General features: G+C 45.4%; 1 protein-coding gene across 1 annotated transcript in view; it reads right to left on the minus strand.

The window, feature by feature from the left end:
* The window catches only part of PEMT (phosphatidylethanolamine N-methyltransferase), a 90,219-nt gene that overhangs the window by 22,212 nt on the left and 51,564 nt on the right, over positions 1–16,443 (minus strand). Inside the window, exon 4 of the mRNA XM_072119850.1 lies at positions 15,805–15,950. Within this exon, the coding sequence (XP_071975951.1) occupies positions 15,805–15,950 (146 nt within the window). The remainder of the gene's footprint in view (positions 1–15,804; positions 15,951–16,443) is intronic.

The following is a 16,443-nucleotide window of genomic DNA, read 5'->3' on the forward strand; positions in this document are numbered from 1 at the left end:
CCTGGAAAACCTGTTGAACAAGGACAGCGCCATGCATACAAGTGTGGCTGTGCTGAGTACTGCAGCTCAGCCGCATGCATTGCAATGCTTTTCCCCATTGCCTATGGTCCAGGCATTCACCAATTTTATATTGATGGCCTGGTCCTATAACCCACAAGATTCACTATGGCAACTAAAGGGTTACATCTTCTAAAATAACACCATCGTCCTGGCCAAACATGATCCACAAAAGACATCACGTGACATCACATAATGCCCCCCATCTACAATGCATTCATAGGTTTTTGGACCCCCTTAATCCAGGTTTGACGGCATATCTTATACCCCCTATTGCTATACCCCAGGACAACATCCTAAAACCGCTCAACATGTGACTCAGGGCAACAATCCCTGTAAGAGCTGTAACAAGGACACTCAGCTTTCCCAGGATCAGACAACCCCGCTTTCCTATCCTCTATATAATGTATAATATTGGCTTCTAGCGGAGGTTATTACTATGAGCGGCGGCGGCTTCTTTCTTCGTGTGATTACCGCTGCCGCCTGCGCTCGCACTACATCCCCCCCGTAACATACAGCACAAGGGTCTCGTCGCCAGATGCTTCGTGGCCTAATAACAGGTGAAGTGGCCCTTCAAGAAGAGAAGGACGGGGCCAGAAAGCAAGAGCGAAGAGAATCCAACCCTGGCAGGACGCGGCGGGGCCGGGAGCCGAGCATTAGTGCCGCACATACAAAAATAGCAGCGAGCGCCGCGCTCTTATCCGCTCACCCTATCTAGGGGGATGACATCATATACACCCATGTGTCCCCTAATAATTATACTCCCCCTAATCTCTATCCTACTATCCCATGTGCCAAAGGAAACAGGATGAACCAGGAGGCTCAGGATGAGCAGTTTTTTTTTTATTAACCCTGCCAGGTTAATAGATTAATCTAGTATCACTGTGAATATAGTATAATACAGCAGCAAGTGGGGTGCTAGACAACCCCTTTATGTTTGAAGGGTCCCCAGATGCGTAGATAATTGCAGGTTATTGTGCTGCCGCGGCTGAGACCTCTAGTGATCGCCATGTAATGCACTGGAGAACTTTGTAACAGGTGTTTAATATTCCTACAGCGCACCCGCAGGTGAAGTGAGGTATTGCACCCAATACAATACCACATCTGTGTTGTATATGGACGAGCTTCATCCTCCAGTGCAGGAGACCATCTGGATTGTAGATCAGGGTCCTAAAAAAAGAAACACCCTTCTATTACTTTTCTCATACAGTGCCTGGTCCGGAAAACAGGATTCTGAGTGGTCCATGATTCACGAAAAGTCAAGACAGCCATAAGAAAGGAGAAAAGGATGGAAAATCCGTTCACATCCATCAGGGACACTGATCATCCACAGCTGTGGAATCGGTTACCAAAAGATCAATTTGCCTACAGCACCCCCGCAGGGGAGAAGAGGTATTACACGGTATCCATAACATGTTTAATGTAAGGACCCGCTGCATCCTCCACACACAGATGAAGGTCCCGTTTGGGAATCCCAATTCTAATCCTTCCCTCGCACCGAAAAAGAAATTTGGCTTTCTAATCCAGACATCCCCTTTAAGAACTCACAACAGGTTTTTAGAGACTGTAATCATCACAGGGCACCCCCTATTGCTGACCCTAAAAGCTATGGTGATCAAGTAACAGGCGACTATTATCGCCACAGCACTCCCGCAGGTGACACAAGGTATTGCACTATTGCATTATACAGACAATGGAGAGAGAAGCTCATATGACCACTGGATGACGGTCCCGATGGATGTCACAGGTATTAGTAGTAAAGCACAAAGTCTAATTCAGGCTGTGGAGGTGACCGATATTGTACTGCGGCCGCCGTACATGGCGGTATAACAATGATAACACGGCATAGACATCGCTGCCGTCAACAAAGCAATATTATTAGGGATGTTGACCTTATTACCGCTCGGTAACCCCCTGCAGGGCAAGCGACAAGAAGCGGGTCCATGCCTCCCGCGGTTGTGTTAGTCACCGCTCTCCTTACATCTCTGGTCGCTGTCATGTTCACATCCTGCCTGACCTGTAAAACATATGTCTCTACGTGTTTCTATTAAAATCTTCCCAAAGCGGAAAACAAAGGATCAAATACAATACTGCTAGCACAAAAAAGGAGAGAAAATACATCATCAGTGACAATATCGAGCTGTGGCCGCAGCACAGAGGATTTAAGAACATCAAAGTAAAGACCTGGGGTTATATCTACAAGGAAGAAGCTACAATCACATATCAAATATTTACCAGTAGATCTGTTACAAAGAATGAATCTATATAGACCTAAAAATATAAAAGGTCACCGTGTACATACATGACATTACTTATCCTGTACTGATCCTGAGTTACATCCTGTGTTATACACCAGAGCTGCACTCACTATTCTGCTGCTGGTGCAGTCACTGTGTACATACATGACATTACTTATCCTGTACTGATCCTGAGTTACATCCTGTATTATACACCAGAGCTGCACTCACTATTCTGCTGCTAGTGCAGTCACTGTGTACATACATGACATTACTTATCCTGTACTGATCCTGAGTTACATCCTGTATTATACTCCAGAGCTGCACTCACTATCTGCTGCTGGTGCAGTCACTGTGTACATACATGACATTACTTATCCTGTACTGATCCTGAGTTACATCCTGTGTTATACACCAGAGCTGCACTCACTATTCTGCTGCTGGTGCAGTCACTGTGTACATACATGACATTACTTATCCTGTACTGATCCTGAGTTACATCCTGTGTTATACACCAGAGCTGCACTCACTATTCTGCTGCTGGTGCAGTCACTGTGTACATACATGACATTACTTATCCTGTACTGATCCTGAGTTACATCCTGTATTATACACCAGAGCTGCACTCACTATTCTGCTGCTAGTGCAGTCACTGTGTACATACATGACATTACTTATCCTGTACTGATCCTGAGTTACATCCTGTATTATACTCCAGAGCTGCACTCACTATCTGCTGCTGGTGCAGTCACTGTGTACATACATGACATTACTTATCCTGTACTGATCCTGAGTTACATCCTGTGTTATACACCAGAGCTGCACTCACTATTCTGCTGCTGGTGCAGTCACTGTGTACATACATGACATTACTTATCCTGTACTGATCCTGAGTTACATCCTGTATTATACACCAGAGCTGCACTCACTATTCTGCTGCTAGTGCAGTCACTGTGTACATACATGACATTACTTATCCTGTACTGATCCTGAGTTACATCCTGTATTATACTCCAGAGCTGCACTCACTATCTGCTGCTGGTGCAGTCACTGTGTACATACATGACATTACTTATCCTGTACTGATCCTGAGTTACATCCTGTGTTATACACCAGAGCTGCACTCACTATTCTGCTGCTGGTGCAGTCACTGTGTACATACATGACATTACTTATCCTGTACTGATCCTGAGTTACATCCTGTGTTATACACCAGAGCTGCACTCACTATTCTGCTGCTGGTGCAGTCACTGTGTACATACATGACATTACTTATCCTGTACTGATCCTGAGTTACATCCTGTATTATACACCAGAGCTGCACTCACTATTCTGCTGCTAGTGCAGTCACTGTGTACATACATGACATTACTTATCCTGTACTGATCCTGAGTTACATCCTGTATTATACTCCAGAGCTGCACTCACTATCTGCTGCTGGTGCAGTCACTGTGTACATACATGACATTACTTATCCTGTACTGATCCTGAGTTACATCCTGTGTTATACACCAGAGCTGCACTCACTATTCTGCTGCTGGTGCAGTCACTGTGTACATACATGACATTACTTATCCTGTACTGATCCTGAGTTACATCCTGTGTTATACACCAGAGCTGCACTCACTATTCTGCTGCTGGTGCAGTCACTGTGTACATACATGACATTACTTATCCTGTACTGATCCTGAGTTACATCCTGTGTTATACACCAGAGCTGCACTCACTATTCTGCTGCTGGTGCAGTCACTGTGTACATACATGACATTACTTATCCTGTACTGATCCTGAGTTACATCCTGTATTATACCCCAGAGCTGCACTCACTATTCTGCTGCTGGTGCAGTCACTGTTTACATACATGACATTACTTATCCTGTACTGATCCTGAGTTACAGCCTGTATTATACCCCAGAGCTGCACTCACTATTCTGCTGGTGCAGTCACTGTGTACATACATGACATTACTTATCCTGTACTGATCCTGAGTTACATCCTGTATTATACTCCAGAGCTGAACTCATTATTCTGCTGCTGGTGCAGTCACAGTGTACATACATGAAGTATCTTATCCTGTACTTATCCTGAGTTACATCCTGTATTATACCCCAGAGCTGCACTCACTATTCTGCTGCTGGTGCAGTCACTGTGTACATACATGACATTACTTATTCTGCACTGATCCCGAGTTACATCCTGTATTATACTCCAGAGCTGCACTCACTATTCTGCTGCTGGTGCAGTCACAGTGTACATACATGAAGTATCTTATCCTGTACTGATCCTGAGTTACATCCTGTATTATACTCCAGAGCTGCACTCACTATTCTGCTACTGGTGCAGTCACTGTGTACATACATGACATTACTTATCCTGTACTGATCCTGAGTTACATCCTGTATTATACTCCAGAGCTGCACTCACTATCTGCTGCTGGTGCAGTCACTGTGTACATACATGACATTACTTATCCTGTACTGATCCTGAGTTACATCCTGTGTTATACACCAGAGCTGCACTCACTATTCTGCTGCTGGTGCAGTCACTGTGTACATACATGACATTACTTATCCTGTACTGATCCTGAGTTACATCCTGTGTTATACACCAGAGCTGCACTCACTATTCTGCTGCTGGTGCAGTCACTGTGTACATACATGACATTACTTATCCTGTACTGATCCTGAGTTACATCCTGTATTATACCCCAGAGCTGCACTCACTATTCTGCTGCTGGTGCAGTCACTGTTTACATACATGACATTACTTATCCTGTACTGATCCTGAGTTACAGCCTGTATTATACCCCAGAGCTGCACTCACTATTCTGCTGGTGCAGTCACTGTGTACATACATGACATTACTTATCCTGTACTGATCCTGAGTTACATCCTGTATTATACTCCAGAGCTGAACTCATTATTCTGCTGCTGGTGCAGTCACAGTGTACATACATGAAGTATCTTATCCTGTACTTATCCTGAGTTACATCCTGTATTATACCCCAGAGCTGCACTCACTATTCTGCTGCTGGTGCAGTCACTGTGTACATACATGACATTACTTATTCTGCACTGATCCTGAGTTACATCCTGTATTATACTCCAGAGCTGCACTCACTATTCTGCTGCTGGTGCAGTCACAGTGTACATACATGAAGTATCTTATCCTGTACTGATCCTGAGTTACATCCTGTATTATACTCCAGAGCTGCACTCACTATTCTGCTACTGGTGCAGTCACTGTGTACATACATGACATTACTTATCCTGTACTGATCCTGAGTTACATCCTGTATTATACCCCAGAGCTGCACTCACTATTCTGCTGGTGCAGTCACTGTGTACATACATGACATTACTTATCCTGTACTGATCCTGAGTTACATCCTGTATTATACCCCAGAGCTGCACTCACTATTCTGCTGCTGGTGCAGTCACAGTGTACATACATGAAGTATCTTATCCTGTACTTATCCTGAGTTACATCCTGTATTATACCCCAGAGCTGCACTCACTATTCTGCTGCTGGTGCAGTCACTGTGTACATACATGACATTACTTATTCTGCACTGATCCTGAGTTACATCCTGTATTATACTCCAGAGCTGCACTCACTATTCTGCTGCTGGTGCAGTCACAGTGTACATACATGAAGTATCTTATCCTGTACTTATCCTGAGTTACATCCTGTATTATACCCCAGAGCTGCACTCACTATTCTGCTGCTGGTGCAGTCACTGTGTACATACATGACATTACTTATCCTGTTCTGATCCTGAGTTACATCCTGTATTATACCCCAGAGCTGCACTCACTATTCTGCTGCTGGTGCAGTCACTGTGTACATACATGACGTTACTTATCCTGTACTGATCCTGAGTTACATTCTGGATTATACTCCAGAGCTGCACTCACTATTCTGCTACTGGTGCAGTCACTGTGTACATACATGACATTACTTATCCTGTACTGATCCTGAGTTACATCCTGTATTATACCCCAGAGCTGCACTCACTATTCTGCTGGTGCAGTCACTGTGTACATACATGACATTACTTATCCTGTACTGATCCTGAGTTACATCCTGTATTATACTCCAGAGCTGAACTCATTATTCTGCTGCTGGTGCAGTCACAGTGTACATACATGACATTACTTATTCTGCACTGATCCTGAGTTACATCCTGTATTATACTCCAGAGCTGCACTCACTATTCTGCTGCTGGTGCAGTCACAGTGTACATACATGAAGTATCTTATCCTGTACTTATCCTGAGTTACATCCTGTATTATACCCCAGAGCTGCACTCACTATTCTGCTGCTGGTGCAGTCACTGTGTACATACATGACATTACTTATCCTGTTCTGATCCTGAGTTACATCCTGTATTATACCCCAGAGCTGCACTCACTATTCTGCTGCTGGTGCAGTCACTGTGTACATACATGACATTACTTATCCTGTACTGATCCTGAGTTACATTCTGGATTATACTCCAGAGCTGCACTCACTATTCTGCTGCTGGTGCAGTCACTGTGTACATACATGACATTACTTATCCTGTACTGATCCTGAGTTACATCCTGTATTATACCCCAGAGCTGCACTCACTATTCTGCTGCTGGTGCAGTCACAGTGTACATACATGACATTACTCATCCTGTACTGATCCTGAGTTACATTCTGGATTATACCCCAGAGCTGCACTCACTATTCTGCTGCTGGTGCAGTCACTGTGTACATACATGACGTTACTTATCCTGTACTGATCCTGAGTTACATTCTGGATTATACCCCAGAGCTGCACTCACTATTCTGCTGCTGGTGCAGTCACTGTGTACATACATGACATTACTTATCCTGTACTGATCCTGAGTTACATCCTGTATTATACCCCAGAGCTGCACTCACTATTCTGCTGCTGGTGCAGTCACTGTGTACATACATGACATTACTTATCCTGTACTGATCCTGAGTTACATCCTGTATTATACACCAGAGCTGCACTCACTATTCTGCTGCTGGTGCAGTCACTGTGTACATATATGACATTACTTATCCTGTACTGATCCTGAGTTACATCCTGTATTATACCCCAGAGCTGCACTCACTATTCTGCTGCTGGTGCAGTCACTGTGTACATATATGACATTACTTATCCTGTACTGATCCTGAGTTACTTCCTGTATTATACCTGTTGCTGCTTTAGATGTAACTGGAGAAAAGAATATGAACCTATTGAAAAACCAAAGACAAACAATAAGAAATGGATTTATAAAGATGTCCAAGCTTTTTAAAAGGCTAAACTAAAAGTTATTGTCAGACATGGATGAAATGTTCTCAGGCCTCCTGCTGAGTGATGTGTCCCTGTTAACAATCCATGTTATCCGTTTGTCCCAGATTCCAGCGTTACAGGTGAAAATGGCGGCTTTTCCCTTTATATAAGCCTGAGTCTTGTCTATGGGACATAACAAGTGACTCAGCTCCTTATATAAGGAGACATCACTTTCACATTAGGAAAATTCTAGAAGTCTTCGATGTAGGTTAGGCTGGTGTAACGCTGTCAGAATAAGGTTACTGTGCCACTCAGAGCCGGCCCTTTGCCGCTGCATCCTGTCCATTGTTGGTCCTTTGTCACCTCATCCGCATCCTCACATGAACAATAAGTCATCTCTGGTGGCCGGACACCTGCGCGCAACACGACAGAGCTCCACTCGTATTCACCGTCAGACCTTCTCCTTAGAAGCGGCCTTGGCATTTTTAAGACTTCATTGTCTTTCTCCGGCTGCCCTAGTTACTGACGTGGATGGCGAGTGCGTCTATGTCAGACCCCCTCATATCACACACCTGGTAACCGCAGAGCATCAGTCTGAAGATCACTAATGCCACCCTGCATTAGTGAATTATTCATTAGTCAATTATTATTATTTGGATAGATTAGGAACGTCAGTCTCCAGAGCTACACTGACTATTCTACAGTTATACAGTATGTCACAATGATTCCACAAGCAGAATAGTGAGTACACCTAATTTACTTGTTACCTTGTTAGCAGAGGTTGCGGTGGTTTCTGCTCCTGGAGGAAGATCCGTCCACCCGTCGTTTCTGCTCCTGCCCACCCAGTCCCTATTCTCTCCTCTCTCAGGGAGGGAGTTAGCTTGTGGGGATGAGCAGACTAGTTGGATTTCAGGCTCCTTCTTCTTGGACCAGGCCGTCGGAGGGCAGAAGAGGACAGCAACCAGTCAGCGTAGTGGGGGACTTCAGGTGCGGGCTGCACATGGAAGGCGGATTGCTCAAGGAGGTCAGGCTGACCATGCAGGGGGAGGCTGGGTGGCACAGAGACCCCCGGAGTCCCTGTACACCCACGTTTTCCCGGTGCAACGCCACCTCTGTGAGTATTAAGAGGCAACTAAAACCATCAGAAGACACCTGGAGGAGCTGGGATGTGCCTGCACTTGCAACAAGCTTTTCTAGTAAAGAAAAAAAACTTAATTGACGATAGAGCTGCGGACATGGCCGATACCTGAAATGGCTGATAGAGTTGCAGCATGAAAGCCAGGTGGAGGATGATGATGGCCAGGTGCAGGAGACATCTGGCAGCCTGCAGGAAGATCAGCAAGCCATGTGCAGTTGGCCCCCTGCAGGACAGCCAGCAGTAACATTCGGTGAAGAAAAGGACACCGGCAGCCAGGGAGGGGCGCTCATGGCAAAGATCTGGCTGCTGGAGTCCCCAGTGCGCATGGGGAAAATTTAGCTTTAAGCTAAATTGCCAAAGTAGGCACCTGGTGGCCACAGCCAAAGAAAGGCCCAGCCAAGCCGCAAGTGGCAAATTATATTTACATTCTCCTCCCAGTAATAACCCCTGAGGGTGAAGACACACATGGCGTTTTTGGGCCGTTTTTACTAAGTGCGTTTTCAGATCGTTGAAAACGCATGAGTTTTTGTCCGTTTTTCATTGCGCAATTTCGGAAAAACGGACAAAAACGCATGCATTTTCAAAAAACGCACGCGTTTTTAAAAAACGGATGCGTTTTTTAACGATGTGAAAACGCACTTAGTAAAAACGGCCCAAAAACGCCATGTGTGTCTTCACCCTGAGGCCGCAGAGTCGTCTCACTGTGCAAGCCCCGTTACCAAACTAAGCCTCTTGTGGACGCTGCGCAGAGGGAGATTTAATAGAGGGAAATAGTCGTAAGGACATCTCCATGAATGTATTTCCTCAATAAGGAGGAGGTCTGCCCCGATCTCGTGTTGAGAACTGGCGTCCCATAGCGCTTCTCAATACGGACAGAAAGGTTTTGGCAAAGGTGCTGTTTAATCGGCTGGTGCAGTTTGCGCCCCGGCTCCTTTCGGGGACCAAGCACTGCTCTGTTCCAGGCCGCAGTACATTTAGTGCTGTGCTTTGTGTCCGGGAGGCAGTGGAGCAGGGCAGGGCTGGTAACTGGAAGGGGTACTTGCTGTCCTTGGATCAGGCAAAAGCGTTTGATCGGGTTAACCACGAGTACCTCTGGTCTGTCCTTCTGAGATATGGCCTGCCGGGGGATCGGCTGAAGGTGTTTTATGCAGGGGCAGAGAGTCTCCCATTTGGATTGGCCGCTCTTTTCAGATTGGGTCCAGTGTTCACCAGGGCTGTGGACTAAACTCACTGCCATTAACCGATCCTTAGGGGGGTTGATTTGGATTTAACCAATCCCACCAACAGATTGTGGTCTGTTGGTGGGAGTCAAGATGGCACCAGAAGCCATTCCAGTGACGATACGCTGAAGATGGCAGTGCATGTCAATGATTTCACAGTCTTTTCTTATTTACTATGTATAACCTGAATTGGTCTCCGTTTTGCCATTTTGGCCTCAGCGACAATATTGTTACCCATTGTTGCAAAATTAGTCATCACAACAAAACAAAGTATATATCGCGTGTCGGTGGTTACTTCACGGGATGAGCATCATGGAAGAATGATAAGGAACTAGATGCACTCTCTGCCCTCCAGGACTTCTAGATCCTTCCTAGGGTGACCTACGGCTCGCACACAATGGGGTGTTGCGTAGTCAGGCGACAATGGGCGCTTTTCATTCTTGCACAGGAGCTCATGTGTTCATCACTAACACAGAAACCTCAATCTGGGCCGGTGATTCACTCTCCGGTGCTGCATTATTCACCAGCCTGGATAAGGCAAGCAGCGTCTGGTCAAGGGAACCCATTGCCTTTGCTCCAAAATAATCCAATAATCAGAGCTCATTATATAGCTCTAAAATCCTAGTTCCAAACACCACAGGAGTGTATAGATAGAGGTTCCCCATTTAGCTTTAAAGTATGTGTCTTTAAAGTATGAGTACCCCTGCACGTCCACACATTACAAAGACCGCTCACCAATTTCAATGCGAGTGGTGTAATACTTCCCCTCACCAGTGGTGTCACTGCAGGGAAAATGAGACAGATGCTGCCATAGATTACAGCTGATCGCTGTCGATCTGAGCAGAGGGATGATCTGGGATCAACTTGTGACAATAGATATGAAATAGCATTGTTATAATAATGATAACAAAGGATCCAACAGCGATTGAGTGTACTCTATGGTAGTTTCCCTGCAGTGTCACCACTGGAGAAATGAAGTATGACACCAATCTAATTAAAATGTAAATGAACCTTTAATATATCTGGAAATTCTTGAGTCTCTGAAAATATGAATGGAGGCCAATTCAAAGTGGATAAAGTAAACTCTTCCTTTGCCCACCAATGCCCACCTACCCGTATGTTACTGGTGCGTCTCACTACTTTGTATATATCAGACATACCCCGCCTCTCACGAGATAGCCCCCGGCTTTCTGAGGACATGTTATTACACAGAAAAACAAGTTAATTACATACAACATTACAGGGAAATGGGTGCCATTAGTGAGCTGGACTGGCCTGGCGAGTTCTGGATGTGGGACCACAACACGACTCCTGAGCGCTATTATACCCAGTCTGGATTAAACCGACTAGTAGCTGTCTAAGAAATACACAACACAGGGAGGGAACCTGGAGAAGGACACGCTACAGCGCTGGATAGATATTGCCATATCTAATACAGTATACAGATACTAAGTAATCACATGACAATGTTTTTTAAAGTATGTGAGCAAACCAGAGCAAATCCGCTTAAACTTTGGAAACGCTGATTAAAAAGTTTTCCATGATGAGCGTTGGAATGATACTGGTCCGATACTGAAAAGTTATCAGCATCTAAAACGGCCCCATTCCAGAAAACTCCATGCAGATGTTACCATCGTGTCAGGATCAGTGGTACTGGACCACAGCGGATGATGACTTAAGTTGACACCTGGGACTGGAGTCTAAGTGGTGCCCGGTTTTCACCAGAGCTAGCCGCAAAGCAGGTTGGACTTGTTGCGGCATGGTACAACCAGGTCAATCCACAGACGCGACTTTGCGGTGGCGGCCAAGGCGTAGTACAGAATCGTCTGGCAAACTCATGGTCGGGGACAGGCAGCACAGGATCCGAGTCGGGGACGTAGCGGTAGGTCAGGACAGGTGGCACGGGATCAGAGTCAGGAACGGAATCGAGGTCACAACGGGAAATCAGGATAATCACAAAAGGCATAGAACAAAGCTTTCTCTTAGGCATAGAAGCACAAAGATCTAGCAGGGGACATAGGAAGGGGCTGGAAATTTATGAGGGAAGGAAGCAGGCTAATTATCGTCACACTGGACTGCGGGGGCCGCAGAGAGCGCCACTGGAGCCTGGAGAGGTGAGTTTTTGTGCAGGCAGGCTCTGGGGGCACCGGTAAGCACATGGGTGCGCCTGCGACCCGGGATAAGGGGCGCAGGGGTACCCATGACACATTGGATGTTGTCAACCTCAGGACCACGGTATTGAATGAGTAATTTTTTTTAAAGATGAGGTCACGGCCCTTTCGCTTGCTACTATCTGTCCATATCTTTTGCTGGATACATTTTTCATGACATTGTATATTTTTCTCCACATTCCACAGGAGGCCGATGGTTTCCCAATGACGTAAATCTTCGATGCCTGACCCGATCACCTCCGACACTTCATGCTCCTGGACAGCATCACTCCACCCGTACGACCTTCATGTACGAGATGGGATGTTCTGCGTTCACCCCAAGCCGCACTCCGCTGCCGATCTGAGATTCCAAGCAACTGAATTCATTCCTTTCTGTTGACTTTGCAGACTAAGAAATTCAGTCTTGGTTTTGATTACCAGGGCGAGGGCGGCCGCCGCTGGCACGGACACAGGGACAGGGCTAAGCTATGTTGTTGTAGACTACAACTTCCTACTTCATGGGTAACTTATAGTCTGGGCCTTCTGTATTTAGTCTGTCAGCAGTCTCATATTACGTCACTTACTGAGGAATTTTAAGTAAACAGTTACATCCCTGGTACATAAAAATAATAAGAGTGAAGCCAAAAATGATGATAAATAAAAAGGAAAAACCACAAGGAAGAGAAATGGAAATAACAAGGAAGAGACACAGAAATAAGTGCACAGGATAAGAAGGGGGTGTTGCCAATTTAAGCCAATCAGAATGCAGAACCAATCTGTTCCAACCCTGCACCAATATCCTATTTCAAGGACCTTCACTACAGTGACCTGGAGTTCAGGACTTTTTAATGGGTGTGGGGGTGTCCCCCAAAGAGAAAAGGTTTTGCACAGTAGTCCAATTTGTGTAAAAAAAAAAAGTCAAAGTCAGAAAAGTCGTGCATTGTCATGATAGGGGTCAACTTTTTGTACCCCACTTCAGTAGTGGTTTATAATATAGGCCCTGGCCTTCTAGGGGGTCACATGTTCACTGGAACCAAATGTATAATTTATAAAGAGGACTTCACCCATGAAATCCATGTACTCTTGTACACAAACAAGAGCAATTTCAGGACCTTTGAAGGTCCTACAAAGGTCCTGAAACCGCAGACTGAAAGCAGCAGAAGGGACTCATCCTCCATTCCACAAGAAGCCGATTCTAGCACCAGATTTAGGAAGTGATTCCAGACTTGTAGCGGCCATAATATTCATAGAGTGCAGGACCAATGGTGGCCTTACTCCACCCCTTGCCCCTTCATCACTAGAATAGAGGGTCTAAGTTCTAGTGTGCTAGCCCAAATACCATTCTATACATATAAAGTTGTCACAGCTCCACCCCTTTAACGACCCCACCCCCGAGGAATACCCTGAATGATAGAGGACGCCCTCATCATAACAATCAATTCTGTCCACAAACTCTAGACTGACACAGGCTCATTCACCTCCACATCCTCTGGACGCCATTTATGAACCAGGAAGATCAGAATGAACAATTGTTATAGTTACTCTTTGTTGCCTCCACTTTTATTGTTTTCTATTTATACCACTTTATCATAAGCCAATCTCCCCGGCAGCACTCAATATCCGTCAGATTTTGTGACACTGATTCCCCAGTGATGTCAGCCGGGGAGGGAGTAACGTCCTATTAACCCGGCATTTTCTAAATTCCTGATTTTTTTTCCCCTCCGCTCAGTTTTACAAACATGACTTGTATTCACAGATGCAAAACGGTGAAAAACAGGAGGGAAAAAAAACCCTCTATCGTCGTCTGTCTGAGAAAGGTGGTTGTGGCGGATGACGCAGATATGCAGATTAGGTAAGGCATACATTGTATACATAGCGCGGGTTGTTTACATGAAGCTGTCTGTGCCGCTATTCCGCAGGACGCCAGGGGCCCGTTCATCCGGGAGCTAATGACCGGGACACGACACGATTACTGTGCAATGTGCCGACTCATTCCCCACCGCAGCCGAGGAATCACAAGACGCTGTCAGTGTCCGGGGTGATGGAATGATAACGTAACCTATTTTTGCATATTTTGGGTAAATATTATCTGGATGATCCCATGTTGAGGCATTCATAAAAAAAATCAGTGCACAAGGGAAACCTCTATCACCTTATTAACCTCTCGCCGAATCTTGTCTCATGATTATAAGACGAGGATCAGGCCCCAAAGATTAGAGATAAGTGGACCCCCAATTTATGTTCTACTCCCTCCGTTCAGCAACTCCACCTAACGCCCCTAGCAAATAGTCATGTGTGTGTCCACCTGGCCAATCACAGCCATGCCTAGTTGCTCGGGGCGTAAAGTTGCCCATCAAGCAACATGTTTGGGTTAAGCGGAGCTGCAAAGGACGCCAAACCTTCTAAAGATGAGTGGTTATCGTGGAAATTCTCTGCAAAAAATTGCTATGACAAAAAAAATAAATAAATAAATTCCTCCTGCAGCACGATTAAAATTTCTATGCAGAAACATGGAAACAGAGTACACACAATGTAGTCGGCGCATGCAGTCATACGTCTATTGATACCTTGATATCCTAATGAATGTGCATGGGTAAGAGATACGCCAGGCTTGTATGACACAGAGTTGCTTGGGGGCTGTATACACAAAACGGCATGAGATTTTCAGTCAATAATTGTTGTTTTTTTGTGTGTTTTATTTAACTGGAGCCACTTTGTAAGACCAGGATAACAATAGTATGAAAGGGGTTGCTCCTTAGTGTTAGACTAAATTCACACCAAGTGTGCCCGCCATACTACTGTATACATGGGCGCCGGGGAGAGGAGGAGGAGGTGGTGCTCGCCCCCACCCCTCTCCATAGTGATATATGGTGCACGGCACTGTATTCCGCGGAAAGAACGGACATGTCCTATCTTTCTTCGGGCTACTAAACAGTGTCGCACGTGTGCTGCACCGTACCGCTCCCGTATGGCGCCGTGCGCCCATTGCTGTCTATGGGAGATGTATATACTCCGTATATACGTGGGCCGCATACACGTCCCCCATAAGTTCATGTGAATATAGCCTAAGGTTGGTGGGGTACAGTATCTGGACCCTGCACTGATAAGCTGCTGCAGGACATCTATAGGGTCAGCACCTACAAGGGCTCCTTCTCCTATATAGGTACATTTATACTGGACAATACGGGAGAATAGCAGTTATGTTAAATGCGGGCAGAGCTGCAGTTCCCTGGTTTGGCCACTATACAAAGGGTGGAAGATTTAGCTTCAACTTCTAGCTTTAGAGAAAGCTGGATCAACCACATAGTAAAGAAATCAGGGTGTCTGACCCCCAACAAACCTGATAGCTCATCAGTATCAGATATAGCCAGGGGACCAGTCAACCCCTTTAAGCCCCAAACTTTAGCACTAGTGACAGATATAAGTATGTGCCCCCTCAATGAGCCACATTTGGTCTATGAGAAACGTTTAGTCACTTACCTTCGGATAATTCTGCACAAGCAGATGCTGCATTTTCTTATTAAAGGGATATTGATCTATCCGCCCTCTATCATACCTTAGAGACGACCCCCAACCCTTGCCCTTGAAGAAAATGACTAAGACGTGTGATGTCTGGAGCCGGCAGCAGTATACGTCTGCACAGACATCACACGGGGCTCCCATCAATACCATCTAGAAGCAAATTGCAATAAACAAGATCGGATATCAGAAATGAAGAAATTACCGAGATAGGTTCCGACAAATCCCAGCGCCAGGAAGCTGGAGATAACGAGAACGCCGCCGGACGCCACCAGCGCCACTCCAATATAATAGAACTCTTCCCTCTTCAGGAACCACGAGTGCGGCTGACGGGATAGCGCCTCGCTGAAGCTGAAAATAATCACAAACACTTGTCAGAAAGAGTCGACAAACAGACAAATAAAACGTGACACCGAAATCAGACCACTCCCACGTGATGGAGACAAAAATAACGGTAAGCGAGACACAACACGTGTGGGGTTTGAGTTTTATTGGAACCCCTCAACTGGAAGAGCTGTGTGGAGGCACCCTGCACCCATATACAACATCCAGGATAGAGCTATGCCCGCCCATGATTAGTCATAGCCCCGCCTATGCCCTTCCACAAACAACAAAGTATCTATTTGACCATGTGTTTCATAACAAGTGTTCTCAAGTTATGCATTTATAACCATCTGTCTATATCATATCCATCTATTATTTCTCTCCCCAACTTTTATATATCCATTTATACATCTATTTATAACTATTTATCTACCTTCTATCTACATCTACATCTGTGTATCTCTATATAACTGTATATCTCATGTCTGTCTATCTTTTATCTACTTGTCTATCCTCATAT

The sequence above is a fragment of the Engystomops pustulosus genome, chromosome 8 (genome assembly GCF_040894005.1).
Source record: "Engystomops pustulosus chromosome 8, aEngPut4.maternal, whole genome shotgun sequence".
Lineage (NCBI taxonomy): Eukaryota > Metazoa > Chordata > Amphibia > Anura > Leptodactylidae > Engystomops > Engystomops pustulosus.